This window comes from Hyperoodon ampullatus (assembly GCF_949752795.1).
Source record: "Hyperoodon ampullatus genome assembly, chromosome: 4".
Classification (NCBI taxonomy): domain Eukaryota; kingdom Metazoa; phylum Chordata; class Mammalia; order Artiodactyla; family Ziphiidae; genus Hyperoodon; species Hyperoodon ampullatus.
Genome location: NC_136917.1, coordinates 92,465,836 through 92,480,812, shown reverse-complemented (window position 1 = coordinate 92,480,812; position 14,977 = coordinate 92,465,836). Strand labels below are relative to the sequence as shown.

General features: G+C 35.0%; 1 protein-coding gene across 16 annotated transcripts in view; it reads left to right on the top strand.

Annotated features, from left to right (window-relative positions):
- Positions 1-14,977, top strand: part of PAM (peptidylglycine alpha-amidating monooxygenase) — a gene marked incomplete at its 3' end in the record, with an annotated part of 155,283 nt that overhangs the window by 126,132 nt on the left and 14,174 nt on the right. For all 16 annotated transcript variants that reach the window (XM_079703722.1, XM_079703721.1, XM_079703720.1 and 13 more), the window contains 5 exons: positions 6,447-6,563; positions 8,242-8,314; positions 9,628-9,838; positions 10,506-10,706; positions 12,667-12,782. In XM_079703722.1, the coding sequence (XP_079559848.1) occupies positions 6,447-6,563; positions 8,242-8,314; positions 9,628-9,838; positions 10,506-10,706; positions 12,667-12,782 (718 nt within the window). The remainder of the gene's footprint in view (positions 1-6,446; positions 6,564-8,241; positions 8,315-9,627; positions 9,839-10,505; positions 10,707-12,666; positions 12,783-14,977) is intronic.

Here is a 14,977-nt window from a genome sequence, read left to right as displayed (position 1 = left end):
CCAGAAGAGCAAATGTCCACCAGAAGCTCATCTCCAGCTTCCTGCTGGGACATCTCTAAACAAAATCTTCCATAGTCATGTGGAGCTTGAACTCTCAGTGCCAACAAATGCCCTAGATATGAGACATACTTTCCAGTTATGGGACTCATCTAGATGTCATAAAGTTCTTCATTATGTTAAACTCACATCTGTGTCCTGTAACTTCACCTTCATGACAGCCAAATGCAAAGTGAATTTACTCCCATTTATTCGTGTCAGTTATTTGCATATTTAAAGAAAGTCTTATCTTCTCCAGACTAAATATCCCCCAGGCCCTCAGCCAGTCTTCATACTGACATGATACTTTCATCTGAAGGTGCTCTGGTTTCTCAGTCCTTTAAAGTGTTTGGTTGAGAAGTGGCCACAATACCTCATGTGTTAGCTGATCAGCAATGCAATTACTTTCCTTGATGTGTATTCTAGATATCTATTAGTGTAAAAGGGTTCTATTCACTTTTCTTCAGCAGTCATATCTTGTGTTGCCTTGTTACTCTGTGTTGAATTTGTAATCTACTAGAATCTCCAGATATACTTCCTGAAATTGTGCTGAAGTTTTTACTGGAAATTTATACTTATGCAGTGCTTTAAAAACACTGAATTCAGGATTTTATTCCAATTCCATTTCACTTCACTAGGTTTAGCACTGCTTCAATTTACAGATATTATTTTATTCTTAATTAATCGAGAATGAGCTGTCCCTTCCAGCCTGGTATGAGGCCTGTTTGATGAGCTTGCCTTTCACATCTTTATACATGTTGTTTATAAAATTTGCATAGTTGAATGATTGGTTTAGCAAGTTTTGTCCTTAGAGGTGTGGTCTTCTGGGAATCTTCTCCCACTTGCCCTCCAAATAATTTGTTCACAAACCACCTCTTCATCAATGTTTTATGGAACCTTGTGAGGTTCTATTGTTTCAGAAATCTATCTGCTTTCTAACTTTCATAAAAATTAGTTCAAGATTTGCCTCCCTAGTTTTCTGCAGTTCAGTTAAGATATATCTGCTTGAGGTCCTGCTTCTGTATCTGCAAATTCTTTCATACCTTAAGAATTAACTGGGCCTGGAAAATTGAACTCAAAATGACTGAGTGGTACCTTAGTATCTTCACATCTGAGAGAAAATTGTAAGCAGTTCTACAAAAAGAATGTTTCCATAGTCTACCCTTTTCTCTCATGTTGCCGTTTCCAGTTTGACTCAAGCCATTTTCTTCCAGTTTTATGCCACTTTCTCTGATTCTTCTTGGCTATGTAACTATTCTTCCTATCTCTTCTACATCTACAAATTAAATTTGACAACTGGAGGGGAGATTCTCCAGTCCAGTGAGGTCAATCCTAGTAAGAGAAAACCACATGTTTTTGAAGACAGGAGACCTGGGTTTGAATCTTGGTTACCATCTCCTACCTTTGAAACCTGCATCAAGACATTTGAACTCCCTGACTCTGTTCCCTAGTCCAAAAAAATGAAGACTTTAAAAAGTGCCTCACTCTGTTGAGTAACAAAAAGCACTTTGTTAAGTGACTCATTCCCAGTGGCCTTATTGACTGAACAGAGCCCAGTGCTGTGATACCTAGTTCTTTGTTCTTTTCATCCCTATTTGAGATGTCTCTAGTGCTAGGTCCATCAGGACACTAAATAGTCATACTGGTTTATTTTCCCACCTTTTTTCTTCCTTATAGGAATTTTTCAATGTGTATATATTCAGAAGTTAGTGTTTTTAACATAGTATTAAGTTATATTCCATTTAAAGTCTTTGGTCTTATTATGGTATGTCTTTGCTTTCCTAATGTTGAGGGTACATTTCCACTTATTTTCTCACTTGAAAACCTATGGTCCTTTCTCCAGCCTCTTAATTTATATAATTACAACTTTATATTTTACTTCTCTCTTCAGTTGCTATTATTTATTTTGCATTTCCTTAATTTTGATTGATGGCACAGAAGTTTATTTTCTCACTATTCTAGTTCTTTTGTGTGAGAATATTGCAAAGCATTTCTTTTCAGCCTTATCTAAACTGTTTGATTAGCTGCTAATGTGCAAAATCATTAATGGGGGATTCAAACTGCTAAAATAAAGAACTGATGAATTCCAGCCCACAGGCCACAGTTCAGTCTTTTCCGCTGAGTGCTTTTTCAGAGAAGCAAACAGAAATCAGCAGTGCTCCAGGCACTATGTGAAATGTGCAGGGTATTATTATATCCTGTAAAAAGTTAAATGTGGTTGAAATAAAGACCTCTCTGCAGCATATAATGCAGGGTAGCTGCTTTAGAACACTAAATAAGCAGTTTGCTATAGCAACAGTGTATCCAGCTCTATAATCTGACATCTGTTTGTGAACTGTTAGAGCGTTACTTTTCTTTGAATTAGAAGAGAGTTTATAAATTACTTTATTTGGCAGATTTAATGTGAGTGTGTGTGTGTGTGTGTGTGTGTGTGTGTGTGTGTGTGTGTGTGATTTTCCCATTTCAGAAAAACATCAATTCCTTTTATTACTTGCCCTGTGTAACTGCCAGGGGCCAGCTGTTAGTTGCATGAGGCTCCAGTGATCCCAAGTGAAAGGATTAGGACTCATCAACCAATCCACTGAGGGACTGAATGTCCCTTGATGCTGCCAGTTTAAACATATAGACATCTGGTAAATGGTATCACAAAAGATTTTCAGTGAAACGGTTGGGCCTATTGTGTTGTGGTTAATTCCTTAAAGCTATGGTCTTTCTAAGAATTCTAGAATGTTATTATTTGTTATTTATGTTACTGAAGTAAATTAGTATATCCAAATGATGCTAATATCAGTAAATTCAAGAACTTGCCTAATCACTGAGATCCTTAATGGATACAGGGGAAGTGTAGTAATACTATGACTGATAATCATAGAGCCAAATACCATAGGAAAAGTCGTTAGTCTAAAGCATCACATAAAATGCCCTCTGTACAGGCTAATGACATGGGAGTAACTTGTGACAATAATAAAAAAAAACACTAAAAAAAATCATATTATTAGTTGTTACATTGTAATGAGATACTAAGAAAAAAATCTTGATAAGTTGAGAGATCTGATATTTTCTGTGTATCCAAAGTTTTATTATAAAAATCTGATTTATTTACTCTATAGCTTATTTACTTTGTTACTTATTTTTCTTTTGGCTCTTTCATTTGCTATTTCACAATTTATTATAACATCACCAAAAAATGGTTAGTAAAATAAAAGAGTATGATCCTCAAATTAGTTAATTTTGCTATTTTTCCCACCATTAGAAATCTGACATTTCTAGATTGTGAGTATAGATGCCCACACACAATTTAGGTTTGTGACAGCAAAATACCAACTACTTGATACATTTTTTTCTGTATTCATGAGCAGTGCAGAACAGTACCATTGATAAAGGATGTTTTCACTTACCTACGCATCAGCTACAACATTTCATTCGATCTGACTAGCATTAGGACTGTGAGTCGGGGTTTATTTATGTTTCTTCCTTGACATAGCTTGTTTTCTTGGAAGCCAAGCTCAATATCGCAGGTTCTTGAGTTTGAGCTTACATGGCTGCCAGAGAGTAATTTAAACTAGAGTTTGCATTTTAAAATATTTAAGTGTCTGGAGAAATAAGCTGAAGCTATAAAAAACATGATTTAAATTAGAGGAGGTCAACATATGCTCCTGAACATGGGGGTGGGGAGATCTACTTTCTCTCCATCATAAGTTGTAGGAATGTTATTTCCTAAAATAGTAGGACCAGAGATTTAAGACTGATGGTGAATATTTAAGTGAATGACAAGACAGACCAAAGAATTGCTGTTGCTGCAACCTATTGCTTGGGGAAATCATGAACAAGTAAATATGTCAGGCTTCCTGTATGGTTTGTCATTTTGCAAATAAGAGATATGGAATTAGGTATGCTGAGGTCTGATAGGCTCCAGTTTTATCAAGATATGCAATAGGTAATTGGACTGCCACTGTTATTAGCCGTCAGTAGTGGGTCAGAACACTGTCTGCATGTCAAGTGGATAGCACTTGGTAAGAATTATGAGGACTTGGTAACTTTCCCTATTACTAACTCCTAGGTGGGGGTGGGGTGGAGAAGTAATGTACTAGTATATTCCATGCCCAAGTAAATAAACTGCAAGAATAAATGAAAATTTTAGGAAATACAAAATGGAAAGGGAAATCTAAGTTTAATCAGTGGATTTTATCAATATCAATATCCTGGTTATGATATTGTACTGTAGTTGTACAAAATGCTACCATGGAGGAAACTAGGTAAAGTGTACACAGAATCTCTCTGTATTATTTTTTCTTGCAACTGCATGTAAATCTACAGTTATCTCAAATTTTCTTTAAAAAAAAAGGGAAAACAAATTTTAACTCCTTAAAGTCAGAGAAAACATAATTTTCACATTATTTAAATTACCATTATGCCACTACAAATCATGAAATGTTTCTGAATAATGAGAAATATGTCTTAGGCCTTAAAAGAAATGATAAATGATGAGACTTTATCCTATTACATATGAATATAAAACTGTAGCATACTATGAGTCTTAGACATACTGAACTAAAGTTATCCAGTATCATAGACAAGTTGTTAAAAATATAGATCATTGATGGTTGAATCCAGTACCTTTGTTTTCTAGGGGAATTGGTATGATGTTTTTAGTACAGAAAGTCACATTGAAAATACAGTTTCAGATATAGGATAAACTCTGGTGTTTCATAGTACTGAGAAAGAGTTACTTCACGTTTGCTCTTTACCAGTGTCTCCTGATTTAATAATACCTTGTATATTCTTACATTGGTTCAAACTAATAAAATTTTATATTTCAATTTAATAATGATCTCATGACTGTCTTATAAAATCTGCTCTGTTAGTGATGTTACTTCCATTTTGTTAACTTACGTATTTTTTTTCTTGGTACTGGTGTGTGGTTTTAACTACACGTAATAGCATATGTAAGCAATATTACTTAAGCTTTAGGTCGAGAAAGCTGAATCAATATTTTTTATTCAATTGAATGCATCATTAATAAGAACTGCTTCAGGGACTTATTAGTATCTTTCAGGAAAAATATACCCAAAAGACTATGACAGTCAAGAAGCTCAAATAATTGTGATGTATATTTTTAATGGCAGGAGAATGTAATTTTGAAATTTTTGTTCTCCTACTGGGACTTTGCATAAGTAATACTAACCAACTAATCAATAGAGGTATGACAGCTTTGAGCAGTCTTTCGCCTTCCAAATTTGCAAATGTCTCTCCATAAATATTTAAAATTATTCAGATTCTTTTGCTTATACAGCTGAACTACAAAATATTAATAGTTTTTTTTCACAGACTTGTCTGATTCTATAAGGGAAATTCTATTTTACAGAAATATTCATCTGGCAAAATATATATATTATATATTTTTATGCCCCCCCAACACCCACACACATATGACTTAACTATGTGCTGATCAATTCTTTGCTTTTGAAAATATAAGTTGGTCTCTTGGCGCTTTGTATATTTTCCTCTTTTACATAAGCTTACATTAGAAGAGCTTATCTTTGTTATGTATCCCAAATAATTTCCAAAACAGGTATTTAAATAAGTACAATGTCGGTGATAACTGTCAACTTAAAGAAAGATATTACTAACAATTCAGATAGAAATATAAATGGAAAATATATATAAACATACATGTTCATAATATTTTATAATCTGGAAGGTACAGAGTTAAAAAAGCAGAAATTGTCATATTCATTTTAGCGTTTACATTAATTATTATATAGATGTCCATTTTGTACTTATAGAAAAATTGTTATATGGAAAAAGTTTTATGTCTCTAAACACATTTTTGTTTCAAGAATCAATTATGTTTTATATTTTCAAAATATTTTGAACATTCCGTTCTACATCCTAATAATATGTATTTGCATGTTGTACCTACAGCAAGTAAAATAACAAACATAGTTTTGATCACTATCCTTCCTGCTATCATTTACACTTTCCTTATCATTGCACAAAAAGTTGTTTTGCCTTCTTTTGTAGTTTGAAAGAAAATAACTATTCAATTAAAACATTTTGAAGAGCCTTTGAAAAAAATTAGTTTTCTTTAAGAGTTCTAGGTAGTGTTTCTCAAAGTCTCATGTGAATATGACTCACCTGGGGATCTTGTGAAAGTGCCAATTCGTATTTGGTACGTCTGAAACCTTGCATCTCCAGGCACTGCCCATGCTGCTGCTCCACTGACCATTCACTAGTTCTTCAGGCTAATGGTATATCTGAAGTGTGAAGGGCAAAGAGTGAAGTCAGGCACATCTGAGCCCTTCTCTTGTTTCTCTATTTAAAATCTCAAGTGAATGGTCTGCATTTCTCAAGTTCACTGATGTTTCTGATTGGTTTATTTTCCATTCTAATGCTTTTTTTTTTTTTAGCTCTTTTGACAGTAAGTTTATTTACCAGCAAAGAGGTCTCGGGCCAATTGAAGAAGACACTATTCTTGTCATAGATCCAAATAATGCCGCAGTACTCCAGTCCAGTGGAAAAAATCTGTGAGTTAAATTACCTGTCTTTCATTTTCTAAAGAGGTGGTTCTAAACCCTGACTGAATATTAGAATCACCTGGGAAGCTTCCAAAAATTAGATTCAGATTTAGTCTGGGAGGGGGCCCAGGTATCAAAATAGTAGTTTGAAAGCTCCCCAGGTGATTCTAGTAGGTAGTCAAGCTTCAGAGAGAATTGATACATATGCTAATGAAGTGACTTGCTACTCAGCTAGATCTGAAGGATAAAAAAAAGAATTCTTGAGCAGAAAAGTTATATAACCAAATTCACCAACCAATCACCATTAAGAAAAAAGGCTTCTCTCTTCCCATCTCAAAGTGAAGACTAAACAAATGTCACTTTCAGCTTTCCATAGCATGCATAGGTAATTTGGCTTTGAAAGCTGCTCATTATTTGGTCTTATTCCTAGATGGCATTTGGCAGCCAAAAAAAGTTGGCTGATATTCATGGTCATTGAAAGAAAGGGACACCTGCTTACAGAGTGTCCACAACAGCTATAACCTGGCAGCTTTAGGAGCTATACCCTACTCCATCTGCTTAGGCACAGGGAAAGCCTTTGAAAGGCGGGAGCCATCCACTTTGAATGCAGCTGCTTATGGAGATGGTAATAGTTAGCTTTTTATAGGATTCTAAGATGGTGAGTCAGGGGCCAAATTCTAATATACCAGCCCCACCACTCATTGTGTCTGAACCTGTCTCTTCAGTGCTCTACCCATTAATCAGAAGCATCTCATTCCAGAAAGGAATTAAAGAGGAAGGCAGAGCAACTGCTGCTAAATCAACTTGGCCAACAGTGGGGTTTCTATGTTGAAAGCAAATCATCATTCTCACATTCAGTCACCAAAAGAGAGATCTAGTTCAGTTTATTAGTCAAGATCAGAGTGTTACATTCTTGGCTCATGAAAAAAAAATCTGTGATGCCAACACCTTGCAAAGGCTAGAAGCTGACAAACGTAGCTTATGGATTGTCAGGTTTGACCACAATCACATTAAGACATTGTCAATGTGTTTTTAACTCTGTCCAAGTTCCTTAAGCCTGTGAGTCTCTGTCCACGTTACAGTTCTCTTACCCAGGTCGTTCCAATTGATTTGTTAAACAGATTAACCTTCTCTAATGATTATCCAGCACACCACTTCTCTTTGCTCAGATGATCACAGCCCATGTCTGTTGGAAGTTGTTTTCTTTGGGTTTTACTGTCTTTAGTAGGTACTCTTAAAGCTTTTCAGTCATATATTTAATATTTTATATCAGTACAGCATTATATTACCTTGCAGCCTATTTAAGCTATTCAAACCGTATAAATCCATTTATAATTCTGTAGACAATTTGTTTTATACACATTTCTTTATGATCTTAGAACTTGCTTTCAAATTGAAGTTATTTGTGTTATTTAATATACCATACTTGATAATATTTGTAATTGATACGTAGGCTTCATTTATAGATCTTTAGATGGTTAAATACCACTTAAGATTTTTCACAAAGAGGTCTCTATTAAAATGGGTATTTTCATTTAACCATTCATTTTGGTCTTTAGTAATACAGGTATACATTTATCAGTTTTTAAATTTATATTGCCTCTACAAATTAATTAGCAAAAAAATTTCCTCTCATGTATGCTTTGGGAGTAATTATATAACTAAGACAATTATCTTTATTTTGCAGGTTTTACTTGCCACATGGCTTAAGTATAGATAAAGATGGAAATTATTGGGTCACAGATGTGGCTCTTCATCAGGTAATCTTCCATTTGGCAGTTATTCAAATAGAAGTTAATGAAGTTATGCTTTCAAATGCTCTGGAGTTGTCTGGGTCTTTTGTTTGTTTGTTTGTTTGTTGTTTTTTTTGTTTTTTTTTTTGTTTTTGCGGTACGCGGGCCTCTCACTGTTGTGGCCTCTCCCGTTGGGGAGCACAGGCTCCGGACGCACAGGCTCAGCGGCCATGGCTCACGGGCCCAGCCGCTCCGCGGCATGTGGGATCTTCCCAGACTGGGGCACGAACCCGTGTCCCCTGCATCTGCAGGCAGACTCTCAACCACTGTGCCACCAGGGAAGCCCTGGGTCTCTTTTTTTTTTTTTTTTTTAATTTATTTTTTTACACAGCAGGTTCTTATTAGTTATCTGTTTTATACATATGAGTGTATATATGTCAATCCCAATCTCCCAGTTCATTCCACCACCACCACCCCCTGGGTCTTTCTTTGTGACCCAGAATGTTTATAACAGAAGAATGGAACAGCCATATCTGAAATGGTGCTTTTAGAACTCAGTGCTAGGAAAAACTTACATGTAAATGATCAAGTCACCCTTCTCTGTGTGGCTGGCAGGAATCTTAGGGCCAGATGTGAAGCTTCACTCTACCAACTGTTTGGGCTCTCCCAACCTCCTTAGCTTTCCATATCTGCTTTTCTTTCCTCTGTCCCCAGGTCTTAGTTCTTTTTTTAAATCACTTTATGTGTTTTATGTATTTTTCTTAAGCTACCTTAATCTTCTATAAATTGAGCCAAAGTCTCTAGTATATACGTTTATATGTAAAACAGCAAATCTTTGTTCTTCTTAAAGGAAGTTATATTTCCATTAGGGTATATATCATAATGTCTTTCCCTTAAAAGATAAGCTCATGTTTAATACCTGTTTAATGAGTAGATGGGAAAGAAGTAGGAAAAGAAACTAGAGCTCAGAAGGCATAGCTAGTCTTCAAACATCATCTCAGTAAACATTTATTGCTCTTGTATTGTCTGGAGAGCATTCTACTATTAGCTAAGGAAAGACAAAAAGGAAGTGTGGGGATGGGTGGAACAGGACGTCCATACTAGTCTCCATTCACCACTAATGACCTAGATGACCTTGTGCAGGTCACTTAATCTCTATAAGCCTCATTTTTCATATGAAGGAATCAGACCAGATGATTTCTAGAGTCCCATCCAGTTCTGAAAAGTACCTGCTTTTAAATAAGTCTCTGAAAGCTTACACTCTGATTGCCTTAGTCAGGTGGGTGTGTGTCAATTATAACCATGCAAAGTGGGTAAGGCTTTTGTTCTTTTTTTAAAAGGTGTTCAAACTGAATGCAAACAATAAAGAAGCCCCTCTGTTAATCCTGGGAAAGAGCATGCAACCAGGCAGTGACCAGAATCACTTCTGTCAACCTACTGATGTGGCTGTGGATCCAGACACAGGAACCATCTATGTATCAGATGGTTACTGCAACAGTCGGATTGTGCAGTTTTCACCAAGTGGAAAGTTCATCACACAGTGGGGAGAAGGTACTCAGTAAGACTCTTGATCTCTAATTATAATTATTGGCCAACATCATTAGGAACAAGAGATTGGCCACCCCTCACATTCTTTAGGATGTAATTGTCCCCTGGAGTGAGGAAAACAGGGCCTCCTTATGCATCCAGTTGGCTGTTCACACACACACACACACACACACACACACACACACACACACACACAGAGAGTCTTATAAGAGGAAAAAGAATTCTTCTACCCAAAAACTTTAAAGTTTGTCCAAATAGGGAGAAAATCTGTAATGTGTTTGTGGGTAAGAGATATTAACTGCTTTAACTTATTTTTCCCCTGGTTCCGGATACTTAGTGGTTTACTATCATGAATTTTTTTTTTTTTTTTTTTTTTTTTTTTGTGGTACGCGGGCCTCTCACTGTTGTGGCCTCTCCTGTTGCGGAGCACAGGCTCCGGACGACTCACAGGCTCAGCAGCCATGGCCCACGGGCCTGGCCGCTCCACGGCATGTGGGATCCTCCCACACCGGGGCACGAACCCATGTCCCCTGCATCGGCAGGCGGACTCTCAACCACTGCGCCACCAGGGAAGCCCTACTATCATGAATTTTGAAAATTATAAAACTTTAGAGTCAAACTTTGGGTGATTTTACAAATTGTGAATCTGAGGTTTTTCTTTGTTCTGTAGAGTCTACTGAGAGCAATCCTAAACCAGGCCAGTTCAGTGTTCCTCACAGCTTGGCCCTAGTACCTCATTTGGGCCAATTATGTGTGGCAGACAGGGAAAACGGTCGGATCCAGTGTTTTAAAACTGACACCAAAGAATTTGTGCGAGAGATTAAGCATGCATCATTTGGAAGAAATGTATTTGCAATTTCATATATACCAGGTATCTCATCTTTATTTTTTGTGTTTCTTCATACTACACTCTATTCTTAAAAAGTGTTTGTCTTACCTTAATATGCTCTTATTGTAATTTTTTTATTAAGGGATTAAAGATGACATATATCAGATCTTAAAATATTTAAAACTGTTAGTGCATTGTAAATCATTTTCAACTCAAGTGCCACTGTTCTTTATATGGAAATAATGAAGAACTCAAAAGATTTAACAACTGTTTGTGATGGATTAAAAAATTGTTCCCAAACGTTGATTTTTATTTTTCCTTAATTATGGTCATTTGCTTTAGTTATTAAATGATTAATATTATGTCTTCACACATCATCAACAGATGGTATATGTTGATAAAACCTGTATTCAAAATACTTCTGCTTCACATTTTTTTAAAGAGTGTCAGACAGTTTTTTTAAGATAAATAGGTGACGTAAGTGAGGCTTATGTGTAAATGTTAGGAGAAATGATCAATGAAATCTGGAATTTTTTTCTCATTTTCAAAATAGATTTCTTGACTTAAAGAAACTCAGAAAAATAATCCAAACTTACAAAATAAGATTCATTTAATTCATATTAAAAAATAAGTTAGCATAAGATTTCTTTATGTCATGAATACTGAACAACTGAAAATATATTTCTAGAATTTATATACAATTTTTGCAATATATTTAGTAAATATATCTATACCTATATTAAAGTTGCATTAACTACATGGTTATCACTATAATATTTATATTTCTTATGCTATTAAAGTTGTGTATGGCTACTATCTTCTGAGGCAGCCCCCAATTTATTTAGGATATGGAATAAAGGGACTCAAGTGACTGAAATAGGAACAAGTTTGGCTTCACTAAGGAATAAGTAATAAAAGAAAGTAATAAAGGACTCATTACTGTCAATGAAAGATAAATTCTCATGTTGGTTTTTACCTCATATTTAAAGAATAAATTTGGCAAGACCATTTACTTAACAAAGAGGGTGATCCAGTTCATAATGAAAAAAAATAAATCAAATATGAGGAGGAAAACGTCAGGAGAAAAGATGAGAGGAAATCTGGTTAAAAAGAGAATCTCAGCAAAAGACAAAGTGTATTATAATTGGAATTCTCTCTACAACGTTACACAACAGTAATTGATGTTGACAGTGTTGATTTTTTCTTAATACAATGTGCTAAAGACCCCTATCCTGAAATCCTTAAAGAAAGATGAAAAACCCTTCAACACTGGTTTAGTATTATGTATATTTTAGTGTTTTAATTCTTTAAAACATAATATTTAATGATCTGAAGTATTTATTTAACCAGAACATCACAGTTTCCATTATTTTGGATAAACACTACTATACTAAGAAATATAAGTTTACTTCAAAGAGTATTCATGGAGTTAATATAAAAAGATGGTCTAATTTTTTTAATTAGAAAAAATGTCTTTGATAATCTGAAATATGCGTCTCACATTTTCAAGTGTTAGTTGTTTAAAATCGGATCATTCTTCTATCTACAGTGTAACTTCACTTTCTTTGCATATTTTTCTTTGATTCTACTTGTAACTATAGTAGATATTACATATTTTTTAAAAGATCTGATACCCCAAAATGATTGCCTTAAATAACCTGACTCTTCCCATCCCTATTTAGAATACCTGTGATGTCTATATATCTATTCCTCTACCTATGTCATCTCCTCCATATCTATGTATTCCTGATTTCTACTGGCTTCCTAAGTGGAACAAGCTTTGCAGTTCCTGGTTTTTCTATTACAAGGAAGTTAGTCTCCTAACTCCTTATCTTATTATTCAGAAAGAGACATCTGCTAAGTATTTTGTTTTCTACTTTTGTTGCCAATTGGAGGAACCAGGTTGACCCTACATTTCTTGTTTGTGTGATGTACACACATGTATTGAAAAGCCAGTCTTATCCATATTTTAAAGGAAGGTTGACTGGATATGTTGTCACAGGTTTGCTCTTTGCGGTGAATGGGAAGCCTTACTTTGAGGACCAAGAACCTGTACAAGGATTTGTGATGAACTTTTCCAGTGGGGAAATTATAGACGTCTTCAAGCCAGTGCGCAAGGTATTCACATACATTAACTATGTATCAGTTTTCATGAGAATAAAACTAAAATATGAATCTTGGAATTCGATTTATACTTGAATAATTTTTTAAAAACTTAAAGGACATGTGATTACTTTCTTAGCGAGGTTGATGGGAGTGCTGTATACTATGTTTTATTTAGAATAAATGTCCTTATCTATTCCTCAGTGAATTTCTTCAGATGCAAATTAACACTGTACGCAATTCTAAGGCTCTTAGTTGATTTGCACACAAGAGCAGGTTTAAATTCACTTTAGTTAGATTATCTAAAATGTAAGTCTTTTCCTGGTTTCATCCAAGTAAAGAAGATACCACAATATGTTAAACTACAATTTTATAGTTCTCTTAGATTCAACAGAAATTGTGTTTGCTTTTTTTATGCTGTGACTACACTGAGCAACAAGACTTGAAAATAGCACTCCTTAGAATGTATTCAAGTTCTAGAGATTTGGTTTAGGTAAAAGATTAAAGTCTAGTTTTGACCTCACAATGGTATACCACTGTTTATTCTAACAGTGCTTTTTACAAACACAGTGACTGTGGTGCAGTGTGCCCATAGCCCTCTGTCTCCTAAGTTTGCTTTCTTTGCAAAATGATTGCCAAAATGATCAGAATGCTCATATACACTGCCTGAATGTGCTTGTGGTACATAGATTTTAGCTAAAATGCTGCAAATAAGAGTTATTTTTCAAAATTTGTAAAGATTTATCAGCTTTTAAAAACTTAAATGGATCAAAATGCAACTGTCATAAGCCACTGGATAAACCATATTTCCATACTCAAAGTCTTATAGTATTCTCTAAGACACCAAATTTGCTAGCTTAAAAAAAAAACTTTACAATGCCAATGTTAGAACACTGACAGCCAGTCTGGGATTTATTAAAATTCATTCTAGAGCTATTTATTAAGTACCTACTCTGTGTCAGGTATTATGCTAGATACTAAGGATACGATGGTGAACAGAACAGGGCACAGCCTTTCCCTCAGTTGAAGTTGAACAAAACTTACAGGATCCAAGTTGAACCAAACTGAATCTGAAGTAAAGATTCCTGTACAATTTTTTTTTTTTGGAGTTTCTATTGATACATAACAAACAGGACTTTTCGTAGAAGTATTTCACCTGAAAAGCAATAAGCAATCAAATATCCAATCATAATAACCCTTCAGAAAGAAATTCATTACATTGATAATAGGTATTTTACCTCAGTAGTGTTTCACATCCTGACTGATTATCTGATCTTCATTGTTTCACTGCTTTGAGCTTCTTCATATCTATTGATAAAGAAAGTGAGATACTTCACTTCCTTTCAGGTCTTCACTTTGCATTAACACAGTGTTTGCTTGATTTTTCTTTTAATAATAATGAACTATGTCAATCAGGATATTAACTTTTAATTCAAATATACATCTAGAAATCAACACTAAGTGCTAAGCTAGAGGCTAGATTCTAAATGAGCCGTACTCTCGTAAAAATGTGAGCAGCCCTGAATGAAAATTTCAGACAGCCTTGTGCCTAAACATCAGTATTCATCAGACGTTCAGCAATGAATAAGTCACAATATATGGGTCAATACAGCAAACTTGAAAAGAGAGTCTAACTCCAAGATGAAATTTGCTTTTCCTTTCAATAAACAAGACTTGATATTACACCAAAACATAGAAATGTGTTCTGTGTTGACTCAGTAAACTGAAACCGGTTTATGAATCTCTCAGAATTTTCACTTAATTAGATTATCATCACAAAGATTAAGTTTGGGTGAAGGGAATAATATGGTGTATTGACTCCTATGTAAGAAGTGATTTTTCCTGCAAGTCAAAAGTCAAGTTTTACATAATGTGTCTATGCTGCTGTTCGTGCCTGTCCACTACTTATCTCCTCATATACTTCAGTTCTCCCTCTTCTATTACATTCTTTAGGAATGTTTATGTCTGAATGTATGATCTCCATCTTTATCTCTATGCAGGGAAGCTGAGACAGTAGGACAATAAAGAAGATGATTCTATCAAATGATGTCAAAAAGTTCTGAGGGCAAAAGATACATAGTTGCCCCTCACATTCTTGCTCCCATAATCATAGCAAAGACTATGGTCCCTGTCATCGGCTTTCATACACCCTTCAGGCAGGCGTTTTTTTGTCTTCTTTCTTCTGCACGGATGCTCATGTGGAAAAGGAA